This window comes from Grus americana, chromosome 6 (genome assembly GCF_028858705.1).
Source record: "Grus americana isolate bGruAme1 chromosome 6, bGruAme1.mat, whole genome shotgun sequence".
Classification (NCBI taxonomy): Eukaryota; Metazoa; Chordata; class Aves; order Gruiformes; family Gruidae; genus Grus; species Grus americana.
Genome location: NC_072857.1, coordinates 14,347,931 through 14,361,755, shown reverse-complemented (window position 1 = coordinate 14,361,755; position 13,825 = coordinate 14,347,931). Strand labels below are relative to the sequence as shown.

The 13,825-nt window shown below is 41.5% G+C and overlaps 1 protein-coding gene across 8 annotated transcripts in view; it reads left to right on the top strand.

The window, feature by feature from the left end:
- Positions 1-672: 672 nt before the first annotated feature.
- The window catches only part of EPB41L5 (erythrocyte membrane protein band 4.1 like 5), a 59,624-nt gene continuing 46,471 nt past the window's right edge, over positions 673-13,825 (top strand). For 3 of the 8 annotated variants that reach the window (XM_054830857.1, XM_054830854.1, XM_054830858.1), the window contains exons 1-3: positions 824-1,026; positions 2,055-2,239; positions 12,659-12,763. In XM_054830857.1, the coding sequence (XP_054686832.1) occupies positions 2,060-2,239; positions 12,659-12,763 (285 nt within the window). In that variant the 5' untranslated portion in view covers positions 824-1,026; positions 2,055-2,059. Of the gene's footprint in view, positions 802-823; positions 1,027-1,105; positions 1,188-1,232; positions 1,596-2,054; positions 2,240-12,658; positions 12,764-13,825 lie in introns of those variants that run through there. The other 5 variants (XM_054830852.1, XM_054830853.1, XM_054830859.1 and 2 more) reach the window with 5 other exon arrangements.

The window sequence follows — 13,825 nt, the reverse complement described above, 5'->3', positions numbered from 1 at the left end:
TTACATGCCCAAAAATACAGTAACGTGCAGCCCTTTGTAACTGCTGTGGCAATGCCACTGTGAGCAGGGCTTTTCCCGTTACACTGGAATAACAAGTAAGAAAAATGATAAAAGTCTAGAACACTGGAACAAACTGTATTTGTATTTGCCAAGGACATTAGATTACAAACTGCATTTTGTCATCATAATCTTATTTCACTGTATAAATACTAACAGTGTTAGTTTGTGGCCAGTTCCGCGTTATTTAATATATTGCTACAGCTGTGCTTTCAGGCAGCATTTAGACGATTTTCTTCCAAACTTGATGGTTTTAAGAGTGCGTTTGCCTGAGGCTCCTTGTTGCTGCTGGCCAGCTGAGGATCAGCTGAGGGAACCTTCCACTACTTCTGTGTTAGCAAAAAATCCCACAAATTTTGCGAAATAATTTGAAAGCCATCCCGAAGGCTGAAAACGAAGTGCCACTCTGTTAGAGCGTTTCCCGATCGCTGCCGTCGCCCGGCCGCTGTCCCCGGTGGGCGCCAGGCTCCACGCCGCGCTGCCCGCGCTGCCGCCCGCCCCTCTCCCCAGGCAGCACGTGGGCCCCGCCGCCCCCCGCGGCGGCCCTTCGCCTGGCGAAACCACCTGGCTCGGGGCGGGGGCGCCCCTTCTCCGCTGGGACCCGCCCCTTTAAAGGGGAGCTGCCCGCACTGAGCGCCGCCAACCACAGCGCGCTGCTTACTGTCCGCCCGCCGCTTTCCTTCCCTGTCGCCTCGATCTCCGCCCCCACGCCGAGCGGGAAAGAGCAGCGGCGGAAGCCGCCAGGTGAGTAAGCGTGGACAGGAGGAAATGGACGGCGAGTCGTCGCCCGTTTAAGGGCCTCCCACATCGCTCCGCCATGTTCGGAGGCCCGCCCCCTCCCGGGGGCTCCCTCACCGCCCCCCGGCCGCCCGCCCGCCCGCAGGGCCTTGAGGAGCCGCCGCGGGGACGCGCTCCTGCCGCCCCCGGCTCCGCCGCTCCCGCCGCCCGGGCCGTGGGGCCGCCCGCCAGGTGAGCGGCGTCACGGAGGGGTCGGCGGTGCCCGAGAGGCCGGGACCGCGGCGGGGGAGGGCGCGGCGCGACCCGACCCCTGAGGCGAGGCCGCCGGGGAGGTGGGGCAGGAGCGGGGCCGCGGGCCGGGGTGGAGGCGGACGCTGGTCTTTGGGCGTTATGTAAGGGCGGGGGGGACTGGGGCGGGGGGCGCCCGGCGTGGCCTGGGGAGGCGGATTTGAGCGGGGCGGGGGCCGTTTTCTGCCGGCTCCCCCGGTGAGGCGGTCGGGCAGCGCCGGGTTTCGGCGCTCCGTGCTCGTGGGCCGGGTTGCTCTCTGGGGAGACCGGCCGGTTGTTGGGGTTCAAACCTTGACTCATCGCCGAGCTTCGGGTGTTTGCTGGGCCCGCGCTGCCGCGGCGACCGGGGACCCCGGCGGCGGGAGGCGCCACCCCGGTGCCGGTGAGCGGCTGAGCGGCCGCCGACCCTGCGCCGGTGGGGAGCCTCGGCGCAGCTGTGGCCGCAGTGAGACGGGAACTCGCCTGTGTGCGCAGCCTTTCCTTGAGAAGATCGGCACCAAAGTCCCTGGTCTGTAAGAGAAGTTCTAGGGCGGGAAGGGTCGTTTAAAACTTTTTTTTTTTTTTTTTTTAGTGAGAGAGATGCAGTATGTCAGCCATGAAAATAGCTGGCGGTATATTGCTTTCTAGCTTTGAGAGAACATCGCTATCTCATTGAAGAGTGCAGTAGCGTTTGTATTAATTAAAGTTTGCAATTAACTGTATGGTGTTTACACGATCGTTGTTTTACCCCAAATGCACTTTCAGGTCATCCTAAAAATCACCCCAGCTACCATCAAAGGTTTCTGCTGAGTTTTTTTTCAAAGTAGCCAAAGACTGCGGGTATTGAAATCCAAAGTAGCGAAATGGACGTTTGAATTTCTAACAGTTCTTTAGCAAAGTCTGGCATTTTCTAAGAACTTTAAATGCAGGCTATTATTTTTTCTGTGAAAAACTGACATTAACATGTTCTTTTTCTGTCTTGGATTTCGTAGCAAAGATGCTGAGCTTTTTCCGCCGAACCCTTGGACGGCGGTCTATGCGTAAGCATGCAGAGAAGGAACGGCTAAGAGAGGCCCAAAGAGCTGCAACCCACATCCCTGCAGCTGGGGATGCAAAATCCATCATTACTTGCCGAGTAGCACTGCTGGACGGAACAGATGTCAGCGTGGACTTACCGGTAAGAGTGATGCAAATTTTTTAAATACTGTTGGCTTGTGTCAATCTGATTGTGCTCTTTGCTATTTACAAGTTGGGTAAAGGCTTATCTATGTGTCATAGCAATTGATCCTGTGATTTGATGTCCACTAAGTTACTGGTCGTAAAAAGGTACTGAAAGAATAGTTAACTTAGTTATTCACTGAAACTAGAACGTGTTTTGTTACATGTCGTTGTGCCTTATACACTGAACACTTTCTAGTGTCTTATTGTAATTGTGCTAAGGCTTAACTTAGGGAGGGTAATGTTTTGGATCAATTGGATTTTCTTTTCAGTGAGCTACGTATGCATCTTGAGAAGGAAGGTAAATCGCTTGGTGTAGCTGTTGAAGAGGAGGGATGAGCAGAAGTACTAGCAGTAATTTCTGTGTGGGGTTTGTTTGTTTTGATTTTGTGTCAGGGATAGATGCAGTTTTTAACACTAACTTGAGAGGGGAGGGGAAGAGAAGAATTCTACTTCCTTCCCCTCCTCAGGGCAGATTGTATAGCAGGGATTGTCTCATAGCATAGTGCTTTATTTGGAGTGAGGTGTTAGCCACTGTTTTACATTTCTAAAGCTCCCTTAATAATACACGTGTCTGTTCTGCTCTGCTTAATTATATACCTGATTTTGGCCAACAGGATGAACAGTAGCAATAGAAGCGATGTGCTCTGTTTTTCCATTACCACGTGTTATTGTTGTTAGTGACTTGTTTTGAGCTCACATAGCTGAGTTAGGAATCTGTGGGTCTGCGAGACCTTCTGACTAGTTCTGTAGGATTTTGGCCGCGATAACAGTTGCGCTGACATTGGAGCTGCTGGCTAGAAAGAGTGAGTGGAGCAGCCGTTCTTGAAATGGCTTTTCTTTCCTCTCTTTCTTATTTTAAGCACAATTGTAGAGTGTTTATAACGTTAGGTAGTCTGAGGAAGGCTCAACTTGTTACAGTGTTGAGTGGTGGTGTTGACATAGTGAGCAGAAGTAACTCTTGCGGTATCCAGAACCCGAAGTAATCTAGAGTTAAAGAAACAGTTTGGCATCTTTATTTGCAAAATTATTATACAGATAGGTGTTTATAGAGGGCAGTAAAACTAATTTGTACATCTCTTAAACAATGTAATGAACGTACCCAGTGCTGCTTAGTGCCTGGGATGTTTGATTTGAGGCCAGGAATGCCCACAAACACTTTATAGCAAGAGTTCACTTAAAAAGTACTCAAGTTTAAATTGGTGTCTCCACACAACCAGAGCAGTAATCTTTGGAGCTGAAGTTGGCTCTGTAGGCAAATTCCTGGCGCCTCTAACAACATTTCTAAGGCTTTGAGGAGCATAAATTGAACCTGAAGAGGTGTCATGACCTGCCATCTGGACTATAAAACTTAGATCAGGGTGCAGTAGTAACTATTTATTTCTACAGGAAACTTTTCATTCTTGCTTTTTTCTTTATAAGCCAATATAAAGATGTTTGTGGACATCTAAGTTATGAGTAACAGTAAACAAATATGCTAAATCAACATAGCTAGATGCAGTAATTGTAGTGCATCATCAGTGGCTGACATGTACCAGTTCCTTTGGTGATTAAAATACAATAAATTAAAAGTAGATTAAATGTTTCCTTTCAGACTCCTTAATGTGTGTGTTCTTGTGTCTGCACTTGCATCATTCATATTTTGGGGTTGACTCTTAAAGAGGAAAGAAAAAAGCGAGGAGAGGAAGACAGGGGATGAAGTGGAAGGTACAAAACCCTGGCAAAACAACATTGCTTTCTAAAATCTAAAGCTAAATTAAAAATACATGTGTCTATATAGAGATTTTTTTTCTTTTACAAAAATTTTCCTTGAGAATCATTGTCCTCTGAGCAAAGGCCTTTTCCAAGACTGGTTCTGTTACTTTGTTGGCAGTAGATTTGGTTTAAAATGAGCTCTTGTTATCTCAAAGAGGTGCCCTCGGGTCTGCCAGTTCAGTTGTGCGTAGTCCCATTGTCTACCGAAGTTCTGTGAAATTGCTTTATTTAAAAAAAAAAAAAAATAGCAGAAAGTGTTTCTTAAGACTGAATAACTTAGCAAACCGGTTAGTTCACAGCCAGAGAAAGAGCTGTCTTGGCAGGAATGAATGGTGTACCTTTTTTAATCCATGGCCACATAAATACTTTACAGTGGCATAAGTTGTTGCTGCCACAGGAAGAAAAGATGTTGCTTTCATTATTGCATTTGTCCTTGTTTTCGCATAGCCCTTGGCAGAAGAAACATTTTTTTGGCAGCCAGGCAGTAAGCTAAGTCAAAAAATGCTGTGGCTGAAAATAATCAGTGTAATTTTGTTATGTTAGTTTCCAGCTGGAGTGATTCTCCAATCTGGTTCCCCATGTGCCTCCCCAAATGTGGTGAAGAAGCATTTAGAGGTGGTGTCAGGCTTATGCTTGCTTAAAATGCTTGTTGAGCTATATACCCTTACAGTGAATTTGCCACTGAAAGAAGAGTATTCTGGAGTTACAGTCCTTCATATAGTTCAATCTGAGATTGCTGAATTTCTGTTTAAATTTTAAAAAAAAAAAGTTAAAAAACCCACCAAAAAACCAACCACAGAGAACATTATCATGTAAGCCAAACATGTTTCAGAGTCTCTTTAAGCAGCAAAGACTAATATTTTTATGAATATTGTTAATGAGACAGAAGGGACATGCTGTAAATGATACAGTTGAGATTAATTTATTAAACACAGAGCCAGGATTTGAACAGTAATTCTGCTTTTTGTCCACTGATCTTATCTATGGTGTCTGTCAAGCCACTTAATCTGTGTACTTTTCTATTTCTTCTGTAGTTTTTAATTACAAAATTGTCTGACTTGAACTGTTCATCAAAGCTACAGTCCTATGCAGTACATAGACATAAGAATCTACTTGCTCTGGAGCCATGTCAATGACAGTATTATGTATACTATTTACTGTCCCTTTGGTTTGTTCAAAATGGGAGACATGAACTTTATGTGAGTTATCAGTGTTCTTTTGGGGCAGATGAAAAAGTGTGGGATTTTCTTCCCCACCTTCATCTCAGATTCTAAAGTTGTGTTTTGACCCGATAGTTTTCCTTGTCTATTAGCACTTTTTTGAAGCTTTATGTCTGTTCGAATGCATTTAATGATTTTGACAGACTTGTGTGCTTAGTGAAACACTGAGAAGCTTATATTTTTTTACCTATGAGAAGTTTTTTTATAAAATATATGGTGTCTGTTAACTGTGCTGCTGTTGATGTTTGTCATACCTGCTGTTTTACTATTAACTTACCTCAAGTTCAACTTTGGACAGAAGTCAGGTTGTGCTTTTTCTTCTAAATGTTTGATCCATGGGTGGAGTATTTGCATAGTGGTATGAGCAGTGAGAGGACAAGAGCTGTTTTGCTGACATCCCATACCTTACTTTTAATCCTGTTCCCATGCAAAACTAAACTCCGTCTTCCCCCACTGCACCTCTGGAATTCCCAAAAGCGGTGAACAGCCCTGGTGAACAGTACCTGAAGACTCCATCAGCTCAGTCATACCAGCCTGGGTTCCTAAGGGAACCCCTCAACAGCTGGAATACTGGCTCTTCTGGGGAGGAGGCAGCCATCATTAGCAGTGTTTTTCCTTGAAAGCTGTTTTTAATTGGAGTCACCAACAGCTTATGAAATACTAGTGAACAGAAATGTTTGTCAAGAATTTCAGATAAAGTGTTGTTTTGAGTACTGGAGGGCTCCAGAGGATTTTTAAATCAAAAGATCTAAAAACTGAATATTTGTTGTAGAGATAGTCAATTCTATGCCATTCATAGTAGTAATTGGGAGAGGGAAAAGATATTCTAGATAAATGGGAAAAATGGCAAGATAAATAATGTGAATTAAATTACAGGGATACACTTGGAATATGCACCTTTTTTTTAAAATTTGTGGACAGCTTTCTGTGGGGGAACAAGGTCAGCCTAACAATAGCAACAGATAGTAAGTATGGGGTCTTACAGAAACAGCACTGTACTTTGTGGAAGCCAGGGGTGTTTCAGTAAAAAAATCTGACCCTGCTTAACCCACAATTTACATAATCTTCTCATGGATAATAGAGCGTTAATTGTATTCCAGTTTCTGTACGTGCAACCTAAGTTTTAGGCAAAGGCTAACTAGTGGTGTAATGTGAAAGACACAAATTATAAGAATGGATGTTCTCTGAGTAGTTTTTAATCTTAGAATATTCCTTACTTATGCATGCATGAAATTTAATAATGGTGATTGCAAAACAAGATGGTTTTGTCCTTATTATAATGAAGTATCATTAAAACAAATTCTTATATACACCAGTCCCAGAACTCTGTGGAATAGCAGGAATTAGCAAAGCTGTTTACAGTTTTAGAGTAATGCTTACCAAATAAGATAAAAAGGACTCTATTTGCAGTGATTATTTTAAATAAAATTAAGAAATCTATCTGGAATGCCAAAAACATGTCCAGCAAACTGTTAATGAGTGCTGGTGACTTTTTGTGTGCAGGGAGATGATCTGTGTTGATCCAACTACAAGATCAGAGATGTAGTGTGATAGTTGTTTTTACTCAGTAATCCACTCTTTTTTTTTTTTTTTTCCTTAAGCTTGTAGAATATTTATGGCTACTTGCTGAATATTTCTAGCTGTAAATATGAAATACAGAATGTTGTCTGTGGCACAGATGCTGATTAGAAAGAAAATCTAGTAATGCTAAAAATGTTTGAAAATCAGTCTTCGAGTAAAATGAGTAATCTCAGTGTTCAAAGCTGGCTTTTAAATTTCCAAAATAAATCTTAGCTGACAAAAGTAATGAGTAAATAAATATTTGCATGTGCGTTAAGACTATAAAGTTTTGGATTAAAACTTTTTCCCACGTGGTCTTTGTCTTAAACTGTTGAAATGCTTTTGGCTGTTTGCTTAAACTACTGAAAGACCTTTAGGGGACTGAAACTGGAAAAAATCAATCCGGAGCTGGGTGTTACAAAGCAGAGGTGCTGTCTGTGTGGTGTAAGGGGGCCCGAGCTGTAGTGCAGGTTGATCCAGTGCTTCCTGGGGTGCCAGATTTAAATGCATATTGAGATTGAATGCAAGACATACATAGTACCCGCTGAGTTGTTTCAGCACTTCTGAGCAGCAGCAGAATCGCAGACTGCCTGTATGGAGTCGTGCTGGGAGCCCAGTTGTTTTGGGTTGATGGCAGGTGAGCATTTCAGGTTTGCTGCGATGAACGATGGATGCCCTGGTGCGGTTGGAGAAGGAGGAAGGGAGCAGCTGGAAGCGAGCTGCAGCTGCTATCAGAGCGATTTGTTTGGCCTTCAGTGTACGGCTGAGTGCTTCTGGGGACGGTGCTGCAGGCTGGTTTAGTTGCCCAAAGGTTTAGCATTCCTATCTCGCAACATAACAGCAAATTTTGTCTGAAGCCCTGCTTTCCCACTGAACTGCCCCTGGAAAGAGCTCAAAGACTGAGCTCTTAACCAGAGACATATGCTCTTAACCAGACTGCTCCTGAGAAATCTGCAGGTGGAACACCAAATAAAACTGAAATGTTTGAGAATATAGCGGAGGGAGGTATTTAATCTCTAAATCTTAATGCTGGACAAGGGATTTGGATATATTCTGCATGAGAAAGAACATTAGGAGATAGATTCAGAAATTGATTAAATCAAATGTGTAACTAGAAGATACAAACTTTCTGGGAGAGGAAAAGTAAGAGACTTCTGGCAAAAGAAACTGACAAGTACAAATGTTTTGAATCTTTATCTTTTTATGTATAGGGACAATAAGCCTGAGCACAGTACATTAAAATCCTAATTCTAATAAAAGTACAGTTATAATGGGTATTGAATTCTTTATAAGATTTTTGGGAGATAGCTTTTTCTTTCTCCAGAGAATAACACAACAGAATGTTTAATCCCAAATGTTTATCTTCCTATATTTGGGAGAGATTAAGTAAATAGAAGAATTGTTAAGCTCTGCCTCTGGAGGTAGAAATTACTCTTTGCAGCCTTCCAACCTGCAGGGCTTTTTACTCGTTACAAAAATATATGGTGCATGTTGTCAAAGGCTGGGGATAAACCAGAGAGAGAAGCAGAACTGGTGTTTTGCTGCCAGTGGCATCTTCAGATGGAGGAGAAAATTGACTGGGGAGTTTGGAAAAGTTTTTTGAAAGATTGATGCTTGAAGTTTGAGGAGAGGAGCAGCTCCATTTGTAGATCAGTACTTAAGGCCATAAGAAGATCAGGGTGATACAAATAATGTGTACTTCTAACACTGCCTTTGTAAAGATAAGGGGGTTTAACCCTCCAGTTCTCCAGCAAACCTTAATGGTGTTAACTATAGATACTGTTTTCATGATATCGAGATGAAATCTTTTTCCCTTAGGGCTCACTGTTGGAGATTTCCCATGGCTTGTTTTTTTGAAACATGTCATTTGGGAGAAGGGAGATTAACTTCATAAAAAATGGACAGGCTCATCTGCTGCTCTTGCACTGCCACGGTCTGCAAACATGCACAGGTGACATCCTAGCAATGGGTAGCTGTAAATCCTGAATAGGGGTCCCTAGCTTCTCCGGGGGTTTAATGGGGTCTTCTGAGGAAACCGGTATGAATATGAATGGTAACCCTCCTAATGAGTTGGCAAAAACCATGAAGGGAGATTTTTGCCCTTCAGTAGCTACTGAAGACAATAGCTACCATTAATTATTGTTAATAAGTAATATTAACGTAATCATTTGAAGAAATCTTCTGACAGAAAAGTACAGCTGCAAAGACACAAGGGATAACGAGTCCCATGAAAGTAAAGCCTATTTATCTCTTTCTTCAGAGTTCATGTTATATAGGGATCCCCTTTTCTTCACATAGACAAGAAATAAAGAGAAAAATCCTTTTCTGATAAGCATTTTAGTTAGTAAATTCATTAGGTGGGCTTCTTTGGTTTCGTTTTATTTTTTTCCAAGTTTTGGAAGTTTCAAGTACTTCCCTGTGATTAAAAACCTGAAGTAGTGAGCCATTCAGCTGGACCCTGCCCAGCACAAGGGTGCCATCCCCAGCTGTTGCAAGCTAGTGTTGCTTCACAGGTGCTGGTCTGTACTGGCTGCTGCTAGTACTGAACATGGCTTTTAGATCAGACAGGCAAGTTGTGGAGCACCAAGTTGCTGCTGGCTTATGCTCTTGAATATGTGTCCATGAAGTAACCTTTACCTCTGAGACCATGAGAAGAAGGGTATAAACGCTGCCTCTGGTTTTAGGCAGTACTGAGATGCCTGAGCCAAGGTGAATGTCTCTGTATCACCTTATCCTGGTGATGAAGGGACAAACCAGCCTGCCGAGGTGAACACCGGAGCTGGCTTTACCCATCCCTGCTGCTGAGCTACCGGGGTTAAGTCCAGCCTTTGTAACACCTACTCAGCCAGCAACTGCAGTTAAAAGCAGCATGAGATGTCAGTAGGACATAGTTGGGAGCATCCCTTGCATTCAGGGGTGGGGGAAGGAGGGGCACGATTCATACCAAAGCAATCAAAAGATGCTTTTATCTCATTCCAAAGTGTGGCAAAACCCCTAGATGCCCTGCCCTACATAAGTGATATATTTTATTTAAGTTTCCCAGTTCAGTTGGTGACTCTCCTGCTGTGAGATGTTTGCTGTTGCCTCCTACCACAGTGTAGCAAACTGTAAATCAAGTAGTTGGTTTTTACAGAATTACGAACTCTTGAGGAGTTTAATTTCTGCCCTGAAGGGAGGACCAGCCACTGGCTGGAGTGCTTGTGAGTGAAGTCGTTAATAGTTCATTGGTAACTACTAAGCAGCCTGAAAATATTTGTCCTTTGAGAGGAACCTGAGCTCTGCTGCAAGGAAAAGAAAAGGGGGAAAAGAAACAAAAAAGCATGGGGTAGTAGCAGGATAAAAATGTCAGTTAAAATGAATGTTGCCATTAGAGAGCTACGGTAATTTTTCACCAGAAAATGTAATAAAAGTGTATCATTGCTATGCCTTTCAAAAAAACTTGAGATCGCAATTTCTTGACTACAAAGAAATTGTTTGATTCCTAAGAAATGACTGGTTACAAAGCAGTAATATTTTTGGTTGCTGTTTGTTTAAATATAAGGAGGATGGAATTTAAGGCTTTAAGAAAAAATTTGAATTAAACATTAAAGCATGTGTGAAACTTTTGCTGACTCGTGCCAAATACAACCACTGACAGTTTAAGTCATATGCAGAGTATTGCATAATTAATTCCATGTTGACAACCTTGGTGATTTAAGTCAGAAAATGACCAGTAGCCCTGCAAATCTTTCCACAACCACTCCAGCACTCTTCTTCAGGGACTTTCTCCCACATTAGTCATTCTGGGTCCACTTGATCTTTGAGTCCTTTGTTGAGATTACCAAAAAGGTGAGCATGCTCTAAAACTAATTTGACACTGCAGAATTTTGAACAATAATGAGTTTCGGTTGTTGGTGGTGTGAGATAGTACATGTAGTAATTCCAGGCTCAAGTTAAAGTGCTCCATTGCCTGTCCCCAGGAGGGGATTTGAATGGGATGACTGGTTAATTACAGTTTTAAGAGATGACTTAGGAATTGTGAAGGATCTACAAATGTTCTGCCCAATAAGGCAAGTTTTTTGTCCAGTTTTAGACAAGGTGCTGAAAGTTTAATGCAAAATAAAACATTTCTCTACTTTTGCTGTTGCATTAGTACCTTTTACTGGTTAAGCAAATGATCTCCTGTGCTGAGAGAAAATAGCAACATTTCAATGCCCTGCTCTTTCAAGAAAGATGCTACAGACTCAAAACAGTGGAAGAAATGTGTGGTTGTATGTGTAGGTGATTTGCCTTAAGGTTTCTCTTAGAAGAGTCTTGCTGGTGTTTAATAAATCTGCTATTGCCCGAGAAGTACTTTTTCTTGAAGTCAACATAAGAAACTTGCCCTGAATGAGTTTGATGAGGTCTACATCTCAGCATTTTCATTATACAATGTTTTATAGGTGCTACGTGCATGTGAAGTTGCCTGCTGGTCCAGTTGCCTTGTATTCTCTCTACCTCCCCAAATACCTGGAAATAAATAACTGTGGGAGAACTTGCTTAGGCAGGTTCAGTTTACAGACTTTTCTGAGATTTTACTTTGGGCTGTGAAATGTCATATTGGATTTAACTAAAGCATAGAGTAAACCAATGATTACAATTGCAAAGCAGAATATAAAATATTTGAAGATCAAGTTAGAGGAAGGTGGCAAAAATTATGCATGCTGCTTTTCTTACATGGATATGACTTCGTGATTAAACCAGATCATTTCTGAGAATAAGAATTCTGGCTGGCCAGGAATTTTGAGGGGTGGACTAACTGCTGATTAGTAGCTTACTATAAAATATGCTTAGAAGGTTAGTCCATTTCTCAAGTTGTGAATGTATAAATATTAAGGTAAAAGATTGCAAGATGGATAGTATTATGGAAATGGAGAAATACTTAAATTGCTTGCAGAGTAAGCATAAATCTGTTCTGCATTTCTTTGCATTTAAAAATAATTCTTCTTAACACCATGACTTGTACTCTGATCTACTAATAATTTAGTAATGTATTTTTATTACTTTTAGGCATCTCAGGTATTACTGCTAAGCTCTTCTTTCAGTGTATTACTATGGAGTTCATAGCATGAAAAATGTATGTTGCATAGAAACTGCCCAGCGCTATTTATGTGCCTTCTCTTTAAAAACAACTGTTTAATTTTTTAGATCATCACTGTAAAAATGATGTTTATTTGGGGCTAAAGCTAAGTTTTTTCATAAATTATGCATGAGCATATGCAGTGGCTTTTTGCACCTACAAGTGAGTTTTATAAACTCACTTTTGTAAATGCATTATCTAAGTACTATTTGTTAAAGTTGTTTGCCCCAGCCTGTTTCCTGTCAGTTGTTAAAAGACTTGCTAATGGAATGCTATATCCTAATTCAATATGCTTTGCTACCTGCTTCAAATCTGGTGAATTGCCTAGATATAGTAATAAATTCTTAAGCAAATTGCTATACTTTATTCTGAAAAATTTTCCAGTGCATTAGTCATTGCAATTGTGTACTTAGCTATATTTCCAGTTCTATTGAACTTTGGTGAGGAAAACCTAAAAGGGACAATGATGAAATGACATTTTAACACTGTGTTGTGCAAGTCATTGTTGATATTTTCCAAAAAAGGACATTATGCAAGTCCTGTAAGGATAATATGTGTGCTTTTCCCTTTCAGAAAAACAGCCATCAAAAAATAGGAGAGAAAAAAATAATTTCCACATTATATTTTCAGAAGCTTAATTTTGGAATTCTCTTCCTTTTGGAATTACAAAATAAAGTATGCCTAGAAGACAGTAGATGCTACAGTAAATCTACCTGCTAAGTCCTAAATCCTTTTATATTTTCAGAAAAAAGCCAAAGGCCAGCTCCTGTTTGAACAGATCATGTATCATCTGGACCTTATAGAAAGTGACTACTTTGGATTAAGGTTCATGGATTCTGCACAAGTGGCGGTGAGTAGCAGTGCTCTTTTCTTCCCCCCCCCCAAGTTAAATCTTAACATTGACAAAAATGCTATACGAAAGCTGTCTTTTTTTGAGTTATGTTTTGTGCAGAAGCTCTGTGGTGTGTTTAAGTGACCGTTCTAACATACTATAATGCTGTTGTCTCTTCCTTTCTTGTCTTTCACTTGTTCCTGTCTCACCTTCAGTTATCCTTAGGCAGACTAGACCAGTAGGAACCCAGAGCCTGGCACATCACATAGAAATTCTTGATGCTGCTGATGCAGAGAGGAAGGGGCAAAACTAGAGCATGCACTTGGCTCTTTTACTGAGTGGAGAAAGTTTTCTTTTGCTAATGCCATCAACTTTCTCATCAGCAAAAGTAATCTTTTTAATGGTAAAAATGGCAAAAAACTCCCCAAGCTTGAATCTTGGAAAGAAGCTGACAGCTTTGGACACTGTTATCTACCCCAAAGCACACTTATAACCTGATGGCTTCTTTTCAAAATTACTGCGATCAAGTTTTATGCTTAGCTTGTATTGTAAAGAACATTCTCTTCTGAGAAAATAATTTGTGTTCAGCACCTGAAGCAAACTTCATCACTAGCAGGATTAGCTGCTGGGCTGCAGTTTCCAGTAGTGAAAGTGGTCTTAAACCTCTTGCAGAACAGAGACATTTAAAATAAAGGAGGAAAAGACTGTTACACTAACAGAGGGATGTCATTCAGAAGCATGCATACCTCCTACCAACAGAAATTAGAAAACAGCCCATTGCATACCATTTTATATTTATAAAAATCATGTTAACTATGTTAAGCTTGTGCAGTCTACAATGTTGAGTATTGGTAGTGAATGGCTCCATTGCATTTATCTTTTTGCTTCAGAAAAAAAAATAATCTGTATGTTTTAGGTATCCTAACGCGATTTCTGCCATGTGCTTTATGAAGTATTTCCATGTTCCTCTAAGATCTCATAAGAGTTCAGGCTGGGTTAGTTATAACTAGTGAAACCATCTCTATGGTAAACTCTTTTCTCTTACTGTCCTGTTATCAAATAACAGCATTGCATCTTGAA